Source organism: Heterodontus francisci, chromosome 18 (genome assembly GCF_036365525.1).
Source record: "Heterodontus francisci isolate sHetFra1 chromosome 18, sHetFra1.hap1, whole genome shotgun sequence".
NCBI classification, from domain to species: Eukaryota; Metazoa; Chordata; class Chondrichthyes; order Heterodontiformes; family Heterodontidae; genus Heterodontus; species Heterodontus francisci.
The window spans coordinates 21,865,372-21,882,642 of NC_090388.1; the positions used below are offsets into that span (position 1 = coordinate 21,865,372).

Consider the following 17,271-nt stretch of genomic DNA (forward strand, 5'->3'; position numbering starts at 1 on the left):
CAACCTTCAGGTTAACCTGCACTAATTCCATCGCTGTTTTTGTGCTCCACAGTGAAAAAGAAAATTGCTGAGGGTCATGGTCAGTGTTGTGACCCTTCAGTATTGTTAGCACAAATCATGGGTAGATAGGGTGTTTTAGTGTAAGCATTATCCTTTCATCCACCGCACCTGGGTTCAAATTCAATCCACACAGAGGTTCGAGAATGAAAACAGATTGTCTAATTTCTGTTTTCCATCAAATATACAGTGCAAATCTGCATTTGAATCCAACACTAATTCCACTGCATTCCAAGCTTTTGATGGTAGTGTTGTATTAATATTTCTTTAGAGGGGTAAAAGTTTATTAAAATATTCATGACCTCTAAAGAAGAAATAATGGAAGAATCGAGGATTTGTGCAATACAAACAGCATATAGTGATCTTTAAATGCTGGCCATGATTCTGCCATTTTGGCAAACTTACTCAGACAGCTCACAGGAGAATTGAGAATGTTCTTAATGGAGATGTCAAAATGCTGCAACAGGATGGAGACACATCATAAGCAAGCGGCTTAGACGCATCTTGCACTATTTAAATTCTTTTTATATACATTTTTTTAAGCCATAATATTTAGAAATAATTTCTTGTCATTAGTACAGAGATATCGCCATCTGAAAATGTTACAAGTTACATTTAACACACGCACACAAAAAAAGTTGTGACCCAGATTACAAATCCATGGGATTCTCTCTGTTTAGGGCATATGTACCTTTGCAAGAGTGATGTTACTCTTAATAAATAACATTTGGCCAATGGAATATTGCACTGCTCATCAGAAGTATGTAAAAATTGTAGTTGTGAAGGTGTCAAACTCACACCACGTTCATGCCATCGAGATGAGAGCTGAGGGAAGAGGAGGGAAAATGCACAGTCAACAAGAGCTGGATTAGCAGAGTGTGACAGCAGGGATGCCAGGCTAGAAAATTAGGAAGCTTATGGAAGAATCTGAAGACTCTCTTTTCAAAATCATCTCCAATGTACCAATGACCTCTTGAAGGCTGGTCAAACTGCACACAGTATGCTAAATGTGTTATCTCATGGTGGTAGCTGTTGAGCAAATAGCCCAATCAGATTTTACATTTCTTTTGCTTAAAAAGTACTCCAGCTAAAAACAGACTTACCTTCAGCAAAAGAATCGCAGGAAATTCAGTGAGATTCATGTATGATCCACTAGAATGCCCACAAAAACCATGCAGAAAAAGAAAAAATAAGTAAAACAATCTACCACAGCCACTTGCGCCAGCAACGGACTCGAAACTATATTAAATGGAGATGCAAACTTCCAATTCAGAAATTGGCAAATATGTAAAACAGTAACTGCATTTCATAGTAATTCATTGCAATGTTCATTGAGATATTTCTGTGAAAGAAAAGGCTTGCATTTACATGGCATTTTTCATAACCTTAGGACGTCCCAAAAAGCTTTAAAACTAATGAAGTGGTTTTGAGGTGTAGTCACTGTTGTAATGTAGGAATGGTGGCAGCCAATTTCTGCTCAGCAAGCTCCCACAAACAGCAATGTGTAACCTTTTTTTCAGTGTAATTGGTTGTGGGATAAATATTGGCCAGGACACTAGGGAGAACTGCCTTGCTTTTCTTTGTAATAGTCCCATGGCATCCTTTACATTCACCTGGAAGGCAGACGTCTCATCCAAAAGACAACTCCTCTGACAGTTCAATACTCCCTCAGTACTGCCCTGGAGTATTGCCAAGACCCTAGAAATTAAGAGGCATAAGGCACTGCATGATTCCATGTCTTTCTTTCTGAAAACCAGAAAGTTGTTCCTCTAAATATATGCATTGCTTTTGCTTTCAGAGGAAGAGATCATTACATACTCGTAGTCTGATCTTCAGAGATTGCTGAACTGCAGGTGCCTTGTGAATAATGCTACTTCCAAGAATAATGTCAGGCACTATCTAAATTGCTCCCTCATCCTGAGCTTGCACGACATTATACTATCTGTCTTCCCATATCATTATTCCCAAGAAACATGCATTGAAAGAAGGAAAAATTACTAATTGGTTCAAATTACTCTCTATTCAATCATCATGTCACTTATTTGACAATTTTCTTGTCAAAGCTGCTTGGAGCCACCTGACAATTATCAGCAACTTCTGAAAATGCAAAATGGAACTACTCCAGATTTCAGGAAATAATATGAATAAAATAAATAATCTGCACTGACCTGAGAATTTGGAATGCAGAATAATTGAAAGGCTTCCTCAAAGGTTGTGAAACATTGGAGGCATCATCAGTCAGTGTAGTGAAACTTTATAGACATAGATAGTAACCCATAACATCCTCTTTAAAAGATAGACAGTATTTGAAACTTGGTAAGGACTAGACAGGAATTCTTGATCTTTAGTGTCATTCCCAGGGTGTTATTGGCAAGGGACATTCCACAAACACTGAGGGCTGCATTTTGTTGTCCCACTGCCAGGAGCAGCAATAGGTGCAGAAAATGGCAGGTGGCCCCCACGGGACCCGCACCACCACAATTCTGCAGCAGGCGACCACTTAGCATATACACGGAGGCCGGCTCCCCCCAACCCCCACCCGCCCAGTCACGTGGCGAATGTGGCCTCGGCAATGCCGTTCTCGGCGCCACCTTTGGAGGGAGCAAGTGCTGGTGCCATTTTTTAAAGTTTGCCAGCCCTGCAGACAGCACAACAAACTGCAGAGTTCACGCATTCCCCCTCCATACACAACAGAGTGCAGAGTTCACCCCTTCCCGCTCTATAGCCAACAGAGTGCACAGTTCATTCATGCCTTCCCCCTCTATACACAACAGAGTGCAGAGTTCACCCCTTCCCCAATATACAACAGAATGCAGAGTTCACCCATTCCCCAATATCCAACAGAATGCAGAGTTCACCCCTGCCACCCTATACCCAACAGACTGCAGAGTTCACCCTTTCCCCAATACCCAACCGAATGCAGAGATCACCCGTTCCCCAATATCCAACAGAATGCAGAGTTCACCCCTTCCCCCTCTACCCAACAAAATGCAGAGTTCAGCCGTTCCCCAATATCCAACAGAATGCAGAATTCACCTCTTCCCCGCTATACACAACAGAATGCAGAGTTCACACCTTCCCCAATATCCAACAGAATGCAGAGTACACCCCTTCACCCCCATACCCAACCAAGTGCAGAGTTCACCCCTTCCCCAATATCCAACAGAATGCAGAGTACACCCCTTCACCCCCATACCCAACCAAGTGCAGAGTTCACCCCTTCCGCCCCATAGCCAACAGAATGCAGAGTTCACCCCTTACCCCCATACCCAACAGAATGCAGAGTTCACCGCTTCCCCCCCATAGTCAGCAGAATGCAGAGTTCATCCCTACCGCCCCATGCCCAACCAGGTGCAGAGTTCACCCCTTCCCCAATATCCAACAGAATGCAGAGTTCACCCCTTCACCCACATACAGAACAAAGTGCAGACTTCACCCCTTTCCCCCCAAAGCCAACAGAATGCAGAGTTCACCCCTTCCCCAATACCCAACAGAATGCAGAGTTCACCCCCTTCCCCACCCCCAATGCCAACAGAATGCAGAGTTCATCCCTTCCCCAATACCCAACCAAAGGCAGAATTCACCCCTTCCCCAATATCCAACAGAATGCAGAGTTCACCCCTTCACCCCCATACAGAACAAAGTGCAGTGTTCACCTTCTCCCCAATATCCAACAGAATGCAGAGTCCACCCCTTTCCCCCCATACCCAACTGAATGCAGAGTTCGCCCCTTCCCCATTACCCAACAAAGTGCAGAGATCTCCCCTTCCCCAATATCCAACAGAATGCAGAGTTCACCCCTTCCGCCCCATACCAAACAGAATGCAGAGTTCACCCCTTCCCCCCCATAGTCAACAGAATGCAGAGTTCATCCCTTCCGCCCCATACCCAACAGAATGCAGAGTTCATCCCTTCCCCAATACCCAACAAAGCGCACAGTTCACCCCTCCCCCCCTCATACCCAACAGAATGCAGAGTTCACTCCTTCCCCCCCCCCCATACCCAACAGAATTCAGAGTTCATCCCTTCCCCAATACCCATCCGAAGGCAGAATTCACCCCTTCCCCAATATCCAACAGAATGCAGAGTTCACCCCTTCACCCCCACACCCAACAAAGTGCAGAGTTCACCCTTTCCCCAATATCCAACAGAATGCAGAGTCCACCCCTTTCCCCCCATACCCAACAGAATGCAGAGATCGCCCCTTCCCCATTACCCAACAAAGTGCAGAGTTCACCCCTTCCCCAATATCCAACAGAATGCAGAGTTCACCCCTTCACCCCCATACAGAACAAAGTGCAGACTTCACCCCTTTCCCCCCAAAGCCAACAGAATGCAGAGTTCACCCCCTTCCCCACCCCCAATGCCAACAGAATGCAGAGATCACCCCTTCCCCATACCCAACAAAGTGCAGAGTTCACCCCATCCCCAAAATCCAACAGAATGCAGAGTTCACCCCTTAACGCCCATACCCAACAAAGTGCAGAGTTCACCCCATTCCTCAATACCCAACAAAGTGCAGAGTTCACCCCTTCCCCACCCATAGCCAACAGTGCAGAGTTCATCCCTTCCCCAATACCCAACAAAGTGCAGCGTTCACCCCTTCCCCCCCAATATCCAACAGAATGCAGAGTTCACCCCTTCCCCCCCACCATACCCAACAGAATGCAGAGTTCACCCCTTCCCCCCCAAAGTCAACAGAATGCAGAGTTCAACCCTTCCGCCCCATACCCAACTGAATGCAGAGTTCACCCCTTCCCGCCACCACCCCCCATAGCTAACAGAATGCAGAGTTCATCCCTTCCCCAATACCCAATAAAGCGCAGAGTTCACCCCTTTCCCCCCATACCCAACAGAATGCAGAGTTCGCCCCTTCCCCATTACCCAACAAAGTGCAGAGTTCACCCCTTTCCCCCCATATCCAACAGAATGCAGAGTTCACCCCTTCCGCCCCATACCCAACAAAGTGCAGAGTTCACCCCTTTCCCCCCATACCCAACAGAATGCAGAGTTCGCCCCTTCCCCATTACCCAACAAAGTGCAGAGTTCACCCCTTTCCCCCCATATCCAACAGAATGCAGAGTTCACCCCTTCCGCCCCATACCCAACAAAGTGCAGAGTTCACCCCTTCCACCCCCCCATAGTCAGCAGAATGCAGAGTTCATCCCTTCCGCCTCATGCCCAACAAAGTGCAGAGTTCACCCCTTCCCCAATATCTAACAGAATGCAGATTCCACCCCTTTCCCCCCATACCCAACAGAATGCAGAGTTCACCCCTTTCCCCCCCATAGCCAACAGTGCAGAGTTCACCCCTTCCCGCCACACCCACTCCCCCCCCCCCCGCCCCCACCATAGCTAACAGAATGCAGAGTTCATCCCTTCCCCAATACCCAATAAAGCGCACAGTTCACCCCTCCCCCCCCCCATATCCAACAGAATGCAGAGTTCACCCCATCCCCAATACCCAACAGAATGCAGAGTTCACCCCTTCGACCACCCCACTTACCCAACAAAGTGCAAAGTTCATCGCTTCCCCAATACCCAACAGAATGCAGAGTTCACCCCTTCACCCCCTGACACAACAAAGTGCAGAGTTCACCCCTTCCCCAATATCCAACAGAATGCAGATTTCACCCCTTTCCCCCCATAGCCAACAGAATGCAGAGTTCACCCCTTCCCCAATACCCAACAGAATGCAGAGTTCACCCCTTCACCCCCTGACATAACAAAGTGCAGAGTTCACCCCTTCCCCAATATCCAACAGAATGCAGATTTCACCCCTTTCCCCCCAAAGCCAACATAATGCAGAGTTCACCCCTTCCCCAATACCCAACAGAATGCAGAGTTCACCCCTTCCCCAATACCCAACAGAATGCAGAGTTCACCCCTTCCCCCCATAGCCAACAGAATGCAGAGTTCGCCCCTTCCCCATTACCCAACAAAGTGCAGAGTTCACCCCTTTCCCCCGATACCCAACAGAATGCAGAGTTCGCCCCTTCCCCATTACCCAACAAAGTGCAGAGTTCACCCCTTCCCCCCATACCCAACAGAATGCAGAGTTCACCCCTTTCCCCCCATACCCAACAGAATGCAGAGTTCACCCCTTCCCCAATATCCAACAGAATGCAGAGTTCACCCCTTCCCCCCAAACCCAACAGAATGCAGAGATCACCCCTTCCCATATACCCAACAGAATACAGAGTTCACCCCTTCCCCTATACACAACAGAATGCAGAGATCCCCCCTTTCCCACCTCGGTGGTGCCAGCTTTTCCTGGACAATAAAGTGAAGGCGTGTGAGTGCCGCCTGTCATGCTGAAGATCAGCAACTGAAGGTAAGATCGCTGCAGATTACATTTTAATTCATGCAAAGATGTAATTTAAATATGTATCCTCGGGTCCCGTTGCAGAGCTTCCCTGCCGCTGGGAAGACCGAGCCTGGCAATCCTGGTGTCTGGTTCCATGGCGGCCACTGCTGCTCCAATTTTCTGCCCCCCGCTTCTCTCCCCACAACCCCCCTCCCCACCACCGCACCTCCCCCCACCCCAGAACCCTACATCGGGCTGGGAACAAAATGCAGACCTGAGAATTGAACTGGCATCTGGAAATGAAATCAAATGTTTTACTACCACCTCGTGGCAATATTTGAAATTGCATGCAATACCAAAAGTTGGCGGAGCCACATGAAAAATACAGGACGATCATTGCAATTGGTTTTTAACCAACTTTCACCATAATTCCTGCTTTTTTTGCCCAGTTTTTAAAACATTCCACATAAATTTGCCACAAATCTCTTGTCTCAGGTTATGGGGCGGCACAGTGGCACAGTGGTTAGCACCGCAGCCTCACAGCTCCAGCGACCCGGGTTCAATTCTGGGTACTGCCTGTGTGGAGTTTGCAAGTTCTCATTGTGTCTGCGTGGGTTTTCTTAGGGTGCTCCGGTTTCCTCCCACATGCCAAAGACTTGCAGGTTGATAGGTAAATTGGCCATTATAAATTGCCCCTAGTATAGGTAGGTGGTAGGGAATATAGGGACAGGTGGGGATTGTGGCAGGAATATGGGATTAGTGTAGGATTAGTATAAATGGGTGGTTGATGGTCGGCACAGACTCAGTGGGCCGAAGGGCCTGTTTCAGTGCTGTATCTCTAAACTAAAGCTAAACAAACTGCAGAGACTCAGCACATAAATCAAGGCTGAGTACTGAGGGAGTGCTGCATTGTCAGAGGTCCCATCTTTCGAATTAGTAATTAAAATGAAGTCCCGTTTTCCCTTTCAGGTGGACCTAAAAGATCCTATAGCACTATTCAAAGAGGAACAGCCGTGTTCTCCCAGTGTTTATGGTTAACATTGATATTTGAACAACAACTTACATTTATATAGCGCCTTTAACATACTAAAATGTCTCAAGTCGCTTCACAGGAGCATTATAAAACAAAGTCTGACACCGAGCCACAAAAGATATTCGGTCAGATGACAAAAATTTGATCAAAGAGATAGGTTCTAAGGAGTGTCTTAAAGGAAGAAAGTGAGGTGGAGAGGTGTAGGGACGGTATTCCAGAGTTTGGGGCCTAGGCAACTGAAGGCACGGCCACCAATGGTGGTGCGATTAAAATCAATGAACAACAAGAGGCTAGAACTAGAGGAGCACAGATATCTTGGAGGGGCTGGAGGAGATTACAGACATAGGGAGGAACAAGGCTATGGAGGGATTTGAAAACATGGATGAGAATTTTAAAATCAAGACGTTGCTTGATCTGGAGCTAATGCAGGTCAGTAAGCACAGGGGTGATCGGGGAATGAGATTTGGTGCAAGTTAAGACAACATCACTTTAAAAAATGATGTACCTGGTCATTATTTCATTGCTGTTTGTGGAACTTAGCCACGTACATATTTACTGCTGCATTTTCCTACATTACAATGAATGTATTTTAAAAGAACTTCATAGGGAAGCATTTGGGATACCCTGAAGTCATGAAAGGTGCTACATAAATGCAAGTTCTTTCTTATAACAGGTCCAGTAAAGTACATCAGATTGTACACAATTAGTTACCAACCAGTTCTGATGGAAGGTCAGTGACCTGAACAATCAAACTTATGTTTCTCTCTCCACAGATGCTGCCTGATCTGTTGATTGCTTCCAGCATTTCTGTTTTTATTCAAGGTCAAAATTATGAGGGGTTTTGATAAAGTACATAGGGAAAAACTGTTTCCACTGGTCAGTAACAAGAGGAGATAGATTTAAGGTAATTGGCAAAAGAACCAGAGTGGAGATAACAAGAAGTTTTTTTCAAAAAGGCCGGTGAGTTGCTATGATCTGGAATGCACTGCCTGAAAGGATAACAGAAGCAGATTTAGTAACTTCCAAAAGGGAATTGGATAAATGCTTGAAAAAAGAAAATTTCAGGGGTATGGAGAATGAGTAAGGGGGTGGAATTCATTTCAAAGAGCCAGCACAGGTACGTGGGCCGAATGGCTCCTTCTGTGCTATACAATTCCATGATTCTAAATCAGAAATGTTGGAAGTTCTTCAGTTTCTGCAAACTCGACTGATATTCTCAGGAAATCAACAGAGGTTATGCCGTTTGTGTTTTCTAACTTGGTTGCAGCAATGCCCATGCTTGGTGTTGACACATCTGGATTTCACCTCCACTGCTGATGCAAGATGGTTCTATTTGTATTTAGCTGCAGTAATTATTCAAAAGACGTGGACTGTATTTTTTTACACTTTTTAGATGAACCAGTTCAAGAGCAAAAAAAGGCACTCTTTAAAAATTTCAGCAGATATTTAAGAATCAGGAGAAGTTCTGCAGACAAAACTGGGAGTTTTGTTGAGACTCTGAGACAATTATATAGAAATGCAGAAGCTTCTGGAATCTCTTCCTTCCCCTGCAGGCACAAGATTCACAAATAACTGCACTTATTGCATTCTGTCAAAGTCTTGGTCGAACTTAGACTCCGGAGCAGAACTACACAAATCCAAAGCGAACATTTTGTCACTGCCTGCAAAAGAGACTTGACAAGGGAGTTCTAAACTCTGTCAGAGAAGTTGAACCGCACTGTGGCTCATGCGTTCTTCAAGATGTAAACGGGGAATCTTCATACTGTAGAGTGATTGTGCTATTCAATCTCCCATTGATCTTATCAGCCAAATTCAATGAGCATTTTCACACGATTACCCCCTTTTGATCACATGGCAAAGGCAAGACAAAACTAGAAAGTGAGTTCCACATCTACTGGGCCACACCTGATTAAAACAATGAGGACATTTCATAGGTATACTTATAATTTACAGCACGGTAACAGGCCATTCGGCCCAATTAGTCTATGCCAGTGTAAATGCTTCACACGAGACTCCTTCCACCCTACTTCATGTAACTATCAGCACACCCTTCCATTCCTTTCTCCCTTATGTACTTGTCTACCTTCCTTTTAAATGCATCCATGTTATTCGCCTCAATCAATTTATGTGATGGCAAGTACCACATTCTAACCACTCTCTGGATATTAGATTTATTGGTGGACTATCTTATGACTCGAAGCTTTGGACTCCCACACAAATGGAAACATTTCTCTATCTACCCAATCAAACACTTCCATAATTTTATTAGGTCACCCCTCAGCCTTCTCTTTTCTAGAGAAGAGCCCTAGCCTGTTAATGTTTTCTTATATTTAAAACCTCACAGTTCTAGCATCATCCTTGTAAATCATTTTTGCACCTTCTTTAGTGCCTCTGTAAAATTTTGAAAAATGTGCCTCACATGCTTTTCAGTTATGCAATACTTGTTTCAATCTTTGAAAGTTCTTATTATACTTTTATTATATTCAAAACACAAGGCCTGTTTTTTGGTGACTCCCAGGGATACCTGAAAAATTGCTTCACCTAATATGGGGTCAAATGCTTTCCAGGTAGCTTTGTGCTTTGTAGTTTGTGACATAACCCACCACCATCACCCCCTCACCCCCCTCCCCCAACACCCCAGCAAAATTGGAAAATGTTTGCCCCGCTTTTCCCACCCTGGTCCAATTCCTACCCCTTTAGAGTTTAATTTAGTCCATTACACTCCTCTTTTTTTTGTTATTCATTTATGGGATATGGGCATCACTGGCAAGGCCAGCATCTATTGCTTGTCCCTAAGTGTCCTTGAGCAGGTGGTGGTGAGCTGCTGCAGTCTGTGTGGTGTAGATACACCCACAGCGCTGTTATGGAGGGAGCTCCAGGATTTTGACCTAGTGACGATGAAGGAACGACGATATATTTCCAAGTTGGGATGGACTTGGAGGTGGTGGTGTTTCCATGCGCATGCTGCTCTTGTTATTCCAGGTTGTACAAGTCACGGATTTGGAAGGTCATTGAAGGATCCTTGGCAAGTTGCTGCAGTGCATCTTGTAGATGGTACACACTCTTGCAGGGTGCACCAGTGGTGAAGGGACTGAAAGTTTAAGGTATTTATTGATTTAATCTAAGGTTTACTGCTGGATAATGATGCTTAATAAATGAGATCAGTTCATACCAGCTAATATGATCCTGCAATAATAACAGTCAAAGCAGCTGGAGTGCTCATTTTGTGATGAATACCAACAGATGCAAAACAGGATAATCCACCCAGGTGAGTAAGCTCTTGACAACAAACATGATTCAATAGGTTTTTTCCCCCAATAAAGTCTAAAGCCAGATCAAAGTAATATCAGTACAATTGTTAAAGCTGCAGGTTCTGCTTCACTCCAATGTTTGTTGTAATAATCATCAGTATCAGTTGTGTTATGCCTATGATCAGTGCAGTGGTTCAGAATCACTGAAGATAGTTCAATACAACTGTAGTTCAATAATCCCACAATGCGCTACAAAATGTACCAGAAAGCATTCATCACAATCATCCGTTGTCGCTTTACAATTAAAAACAGAGAGAAATCACAGGGATCAGGCTGGAAAATCCAAACAAATGATTAGTTTATGTTAAATGACCTATATTCTACAGGATAGGCTGATATTGATCAACAGAGCTAGTAAAAGCAGTCTGCCAAGAACTAAAAAATGGTGGTGGTGGGGATGGTGGAGAGGAATGAGAAGATTCTCCATTGTAGTATATTTTCATGCATCTGTTTCTTCCTGGTATGCACGGACAACCAAAATTCAGATTAAAAAGGTAGAAGTTGGCTATGAAAATCAAAATGGAAAAATCAAGCAGGCAGCTGCTTTATACTATAGGAGGTTTCCCCATTTCCACTTTTGTATCACTGCTGCTATTTTTAACCCTGATGCCCAGTGCTTCCTCTGCAATTTGCAGTAAGAGGCTTTTTTGCTCAAAACTAAATATAGGTTTGCACCAGCAAAGGAGTTCACTGCTGCTGAGGTGTTCTACTTAGTGCTAATCCTGCATTGAAACTGGCTTTAGTTCACCAAGGGTGATTGAATCGATATAAAACTGCTAAACTTACCTCATATTTCCACCGATTAAGAGGCACAGGTTGTAAACGTGAGAGTAGATGAACAGGAAGAGAATAGTGGAAAAAAACATCACCATCCAGGAGCCATGATCTTTTCGGAACATATTTAGTCGAAGTAACTGACCTAGTGCGAGAAAAATTTAAGGCAAACTTACTTCATTTCAATACAAGAAAGTTACTCCTTTAAACATACACTATGGTGATCTGCTTCAGTTTTTAAAAAAATAAATAAGCTTACTTCTTACATAAATCCTTTCTCAATCAATATCATAACATAAGACAGCTCAGAAAAGTAGGACAAAAATGAAGGCCAATTAAATATCAATTTAAACACACCAGGAAGAACTTCTTTATTCAAAAAGTGCTAAATATTTAGAATATCTCCTATTTGAATGTAGCAAACCCCAAATATTGGCATTGTTAAAAATATAGTCAATGCCTGTAGAAAATGGCCTTCTGTTGAATATTGTCAACCCCCAGCTAAAAAGATTGCTTAAATTTTGTAATAATAGTGCGAACTCAAAATGTCCACGTCATGCGGCACCCTGTCTCCATGCCGTTATGTCATGTTTATAGTATTGTGGTATGGGAAGCAATATTATCTGTTTCTAACTTTGTCATGCAATGTGTGAGTTACATCATATGGTCACTAGACTGATATCATGAAATTGATTGACATAAGGGTCCAAAGGAGGTACAAGGTCCTGCAAAAACTGATAATGTACAAATCAAGACTGGGGTAGTATATATTAGAACATTTCTCGGAGTGAGGCTGGACGGCTCAAGTGTTATCACAAGGATATTCCAGATCGATCATCATGAAACCTTGTTCATGTTAACAATATTAAGTATTAATCAGAAGTAACAAGTGGGCAGCTGGTGAGACTTATTTTTATTTTTAAATAAGGTTTATTACTATTGGTGAGGTTATTACTACTATTGTTAGCATTTTAGTATTGATAGAGTATATTAATAATGGTAAGGTAAATTAGTATTGATAAAGTTTAGTATTAACAATAATAAGGTTATTATTACTATTAGTAGGGTTATTAGTATTAGTAGTAGCAGGGTTTATTTGTTGTACCAAGGTTTATTATCTAATAGATAGAGGAATGGCTGGGGTGCTCCAACCTCAGGAATGCACATCCTGTGCTATGTGGGAACTCCAGTACACTTCTCAGATCCTGGATAACCATATATGCAGGAAGCGTCATTAATTGCAGCATCTTGAGCTCTGGGTTACGGAACTTGAGCAGCAGCTGACATCACTGTGGCGCATCCACGAGGATGAGAGCTTTGTGACTAGCATGCTTATAGATGTGGTCACCCCACAATTTAAGAGTATGCAGGGAGAGAGGGAATGGGTGACCGCCAGACAGTCAACAAGAAACTGGCCAAAAAGTTGGTGAAGAGCCCACCTTCACCGGGCCTGGGGAGCCATGCCAGGATTTTACACTCCCCAGGCCCTTAATTGTCCTCGGACATCCGCCCCTCTGAAGCAGGAAGTCCCGCCTCATGGAGCTGCTGGCCAATCAGTGGGCCGGCAGCTCTGAGTTCCACAGTGCCACCGGGAGCGGTGGCCACTGTTGGGACTGCACCCTGCCACAACAGGATCGTGGACGCCGCGCGAAAAAAGGGAAGCCTCTGGGGCCGTGCCAGGAACAATCGGCTGGGTTCTGGCCTGGCAAGAGGAGTCGGTTATCGGGGGGCTGGGTGTCGTATTGTGTAGTGGGGATGGTTGGGCTGTGGGGGGGGGGTCTCCATGGGGAGCAGGGTGCCTGATCAGTAGTCCCCCAACCAGCCCACAAGGAGGCCGCCAGGCTTTACTTGGCGGACTCCTGGAGGGCCTGAGCTGCCTGTCCGTTCTGGTAAAATACCTGAGGCGGTGGAAGGAGGCTCTTAAGTGGCAGTTAATTGGCCACTGAAGGGCCTTGATTGGCCTGGGGCGGATGGGCCGTTTCTCACCGCTGCCGCCCACGTAAAATTGCAGCGGGGGCGGGAAGGTGTCGGGAATGACCCCCCCCCCCCCACCTCCACAACCTCCCACTCAATTTTACAACCTCCCCCTCCTGCTACCAGCCTGCACCTGCGGGAGGCGTAAAATTCTGGCAGTCGTCTCACCTTCAAAGGCTTGCATCCATAAACCCCCAGGTCTCTCTGTTCCTGCACCCCATTAAAATTGTACCATTTAGTTTATATCGTCTCTCCCCATTGTTCCTATCAAAATGAATCATCTGCCTTGTGTCCGCCCATCTCACCAGTCCATCTATGTCCTCCTGAGGTCTGTTACTATCCTTCACATTGTTTACTACAATTCTGAGTTTCATGTCATCTGCAAGCTTTGAAATTCTGCCCTGTATACCCGAGTCCTGATCATTTTTAGATATATCAAAAAGAGCACAGAAACCGTATCATCCCTGGGGACACCTCTGCACACTTCTCTCCAGTCTGAGAAAGAACCATTCAGTACTATTATCTTCCTTTTGTCCCTTAGCTAGTTTCCTATCCACATTACCAATCTCTCTTTAATCTCATGGGCTTTAATTTTGCTAACAAGTCTATGATGTGGTACTTTTTTAAATACCTTTTGAAAGTCCATATACACAAGGCAATTTAATTAATTTTTTAAAAGAATATATAGAGGCAAATAGTTAATTTCTTTTAATATAAACTCTCTGGTTTTATTCCCAGTGAGAATTACATAAACCCACCCGTTAACCTTGTTTTGTTTTTAGGATTTCAGTGGACATCAGGTTATGAGCAATCAAAACGCAAGCCAGAGGAAATTATCCATATCATCCAAGTGTGCTTTCAAGGCAGAACTATTTGAAGAGATGCAGTGTGTTCTCCCAGTCTCCCTGCCAACATTCCCCACCCAAACAGCATCACCAAAAATATCATCTAGGCATTCATCCATTTGCGGTTGGGGGGACTTTACAGACATGGAGGTTGTCAATTTTGCCTATAGAACAATGACTGCGCTCTAAAAAAAATAATTACTTGCAACATCCTGAGCATCTGATGAAGAGCTTAATAAGTTCAACTTCTTTACAAAGAATCTGATGAAGCATGTCCAACAATCAACATAGATAATCGCCTTTATTCTGCATCCTTATCCAAAATGCCTGCAGCATATATGTATCAAAATTTGAATAAATTATCTTTTCTTGGCTGCAAAGGCAGTTAATCACCTCACAAGAGCCTACAGCATATGTGCATCATTTGCACAAGCTCTTAGAACAGTGGTTGCTACACAACTATGTTTGAATTCTATATTTGACAATAATGAGCAGCTATTACTGCCATGGATGCAGAACAATTTGAGAAGGCTGTTAAAAAGGCATGTGGGATTCTTGGCTATATAAACAGAGCCATACAGTACAAAAACAGGGAAGGTATACAAAACCTTTATAAAACACTGGTTCCGCCCCAGCCCAATTCTTTGCACCACATCTGAGGAAGGAGGTCAAGGCCTTACAGAGAGTACAAAGGAAATTTAGATGAATGGCACCAGGGATGAAAAACTTCAGTTACATGGACAGACTAGAGAAACTGGGGTCATTCTCCTTACAGCAGAGAAGGTTAAGGGGAGATCTCATGGACGTGTTCAAAATCTTAACAGATTTTGATAGAGTAAATAAGGAGAAACTGTTCCGAGTGGCAGAAGGGTCGGTAACCAGATTGAAGATAATTGGCAAATGAACCGGAAGCAGCATGAGGAGAAAAGAATATACACTCGAGTTGTGATGATCTGGAATGCACTGCCTGAAATGGTGGTGGAAATAGATTCAATAATAACTTTCAAAAGGGACAATCAAGGGATGCGAGACTAATTGGTTAGCACTTTCAGAGAGATGGCACAGGTATGAATGGGCTGAATGGCCTCTTTCTGTGCTGCATCATACTACAATTTTCTAATTCTAAGATGGTGTTAGGCACATTTATTATTGATGAGATAATATAATTAGGTGGCTGTGGTATCACATGCTAGTATACTACGTATAGGTTTGCTTCTGTAATTTCTGATATGGCATATTACTGACTTCAATTGAGGCAATAACAGGAGAAAGGAAAAAAAGACTGTAGACACTTAACCAGTTGAAGAGGAATAATTGGGAAAGGAGTCATCCTAAGTCACTCTCACACATATCTTTGTAGCTGGTTAAAACTAGCAAGCATTGGCAGAGGTTTAGGAAATGATTCCCTATGTAGCAGCATTACTCCTTCTCCGAGCAGAGACATAGAAAGGCCGCCCCTTCTCTTCCCACTGTAACAAGGTCCCTTTCTTCCCTGGTACACTGGGCCTGCCTCCACTAATGTACACCTTGAGGTCATATCTAAATAACCTAACCCTCTCATAATTTAAAAAATATATACATCTGAAACAACTTCAAAACAAAACCACCACCAATCACAATTGTATCATTGTTTTAAATAGAAAGAAAGAAACCGGTTCCTTTGTGCAATCATTTGGGCAAGATAAAGGAAAATCCTAAGGCGTTTTATAAGTATATTAAGGGCAAGAGGATAACCAGGGAAAGAGTAGGACCCATTAGGGACCAAAATGGCAATCTGTGTGTGGAGCCGGAGGACATAGGTGAGGTTTTAAATGATTACTTTTCATCAGTGTTCACGATGGAGAAGGACGATATAGGTGTAGAGATCAGGGAGGGAGATTGTGATATACTTGAACATATTAGCATTGAAAGGGAGGAAGTATTAGCGGGCTTAAAAATGGATAAATCCCCAGGCCCAGACGAGATGTATCCCAGGCTGTTATGTGAGCAAGGGAGGAGATTGCAGGGGCTCTGACACAAATTTTCAAATCCTATCTGGCCACAGGACAGGTACCAGAGGATTGGAGGACAGTGAATGTGGTACCATTATTTAAGAAGGGTAGCAGGGATAAACCAGGTAATTACAGGCCGGTGAGACTAACATCAGTGGTTGGGAAACTATTGGAAAAAATTCTGAGGGACAGGATTAATCTCCACTTGGAGAGGCAGGGATTAATCAGGGATAGTCAGCATGGCTTTGTCAGGGGGAGATCATGTCTAACTAACTTGATCGAATTTTTCGAGGCAGTGACGGGATGTGTAGATGTGGGTAAAGCAGTTGATGTAGTCTACATGGACTTCAGTAAGGCTTTTGATAAGGTCCTGTATGGGAGATTGGTTAAGAAGGTAAGAGCCCATGGGATCCAGGGCAATTTGGATCCAAAATTGGCTTAGTGGCAGGAGGCAGAGGGTAATTGTTGAGGGTTGTTTTTGCGAGTGGAAGCCTGTGACCAATGGTATACCACAGGGATCGATGCTGGGACCCTTGCTGTTTGTAGTGTACATTAATGACTTAGACGTGAATATAGGAGGTATGATCAGTAAGTTCGCAGATGACATGAAAATTGGTGGTGTCGTAAATAGTGAGGAGGAAAGCCTTAGATTACAGGACGATACAGATGAGCTGATAAGATGGGCAGAACTGTGGCAAATGGAACTTAATCCTGAGGTGATGCATTTTGGGAGGACTAACAAGGCAAGGGAATATACAATGGATGGTAGGACCCTAGGCAGTACAGAGGGTCAGAGGAACCTTGGTGTACTTGCCCATAGATCACTGAAGGCAGCAGCACAGGTAGATAAGGTGGTTAGGAAGGCATATGGGATACTTGCCTTTATTAGCCAAGGCAAAGAATATAAGAGCAGGGAGGTTATGATGGAGCTGTATAAAATGCTAGTTAGGCCACATCTGGAGTACTGTGTACTGTGTTC

At 44.1% G+C, this 17,271-nt stretch overlaps 1 protein-coding gene across 3 annotated transcripts in view; it reads right to left on the minus strand.

Annotated features, from left to right (window-relative positions):
- tmem117 (transmembrane protein 117) overlaps positions 1-17,271 on the minus strand; it is a 307,799-nt gene that overhangs the window by 231,581 nt on the left and 58,947 nt on the right. For all 3 annotated transcript variants that reach the window (XM_068051188.1, XM_068051189.1, XM_068051190.1), the window contains exon 3: positions 11,495-11,627. In XM_068051188.1, the coding sequence (XP_067907289.1) occupies positions 11,495-11,627 (133 nt within the window). The remainder of the gene's footprint in view (positions 1-11,494; positions 11,628-17,271) is intronic.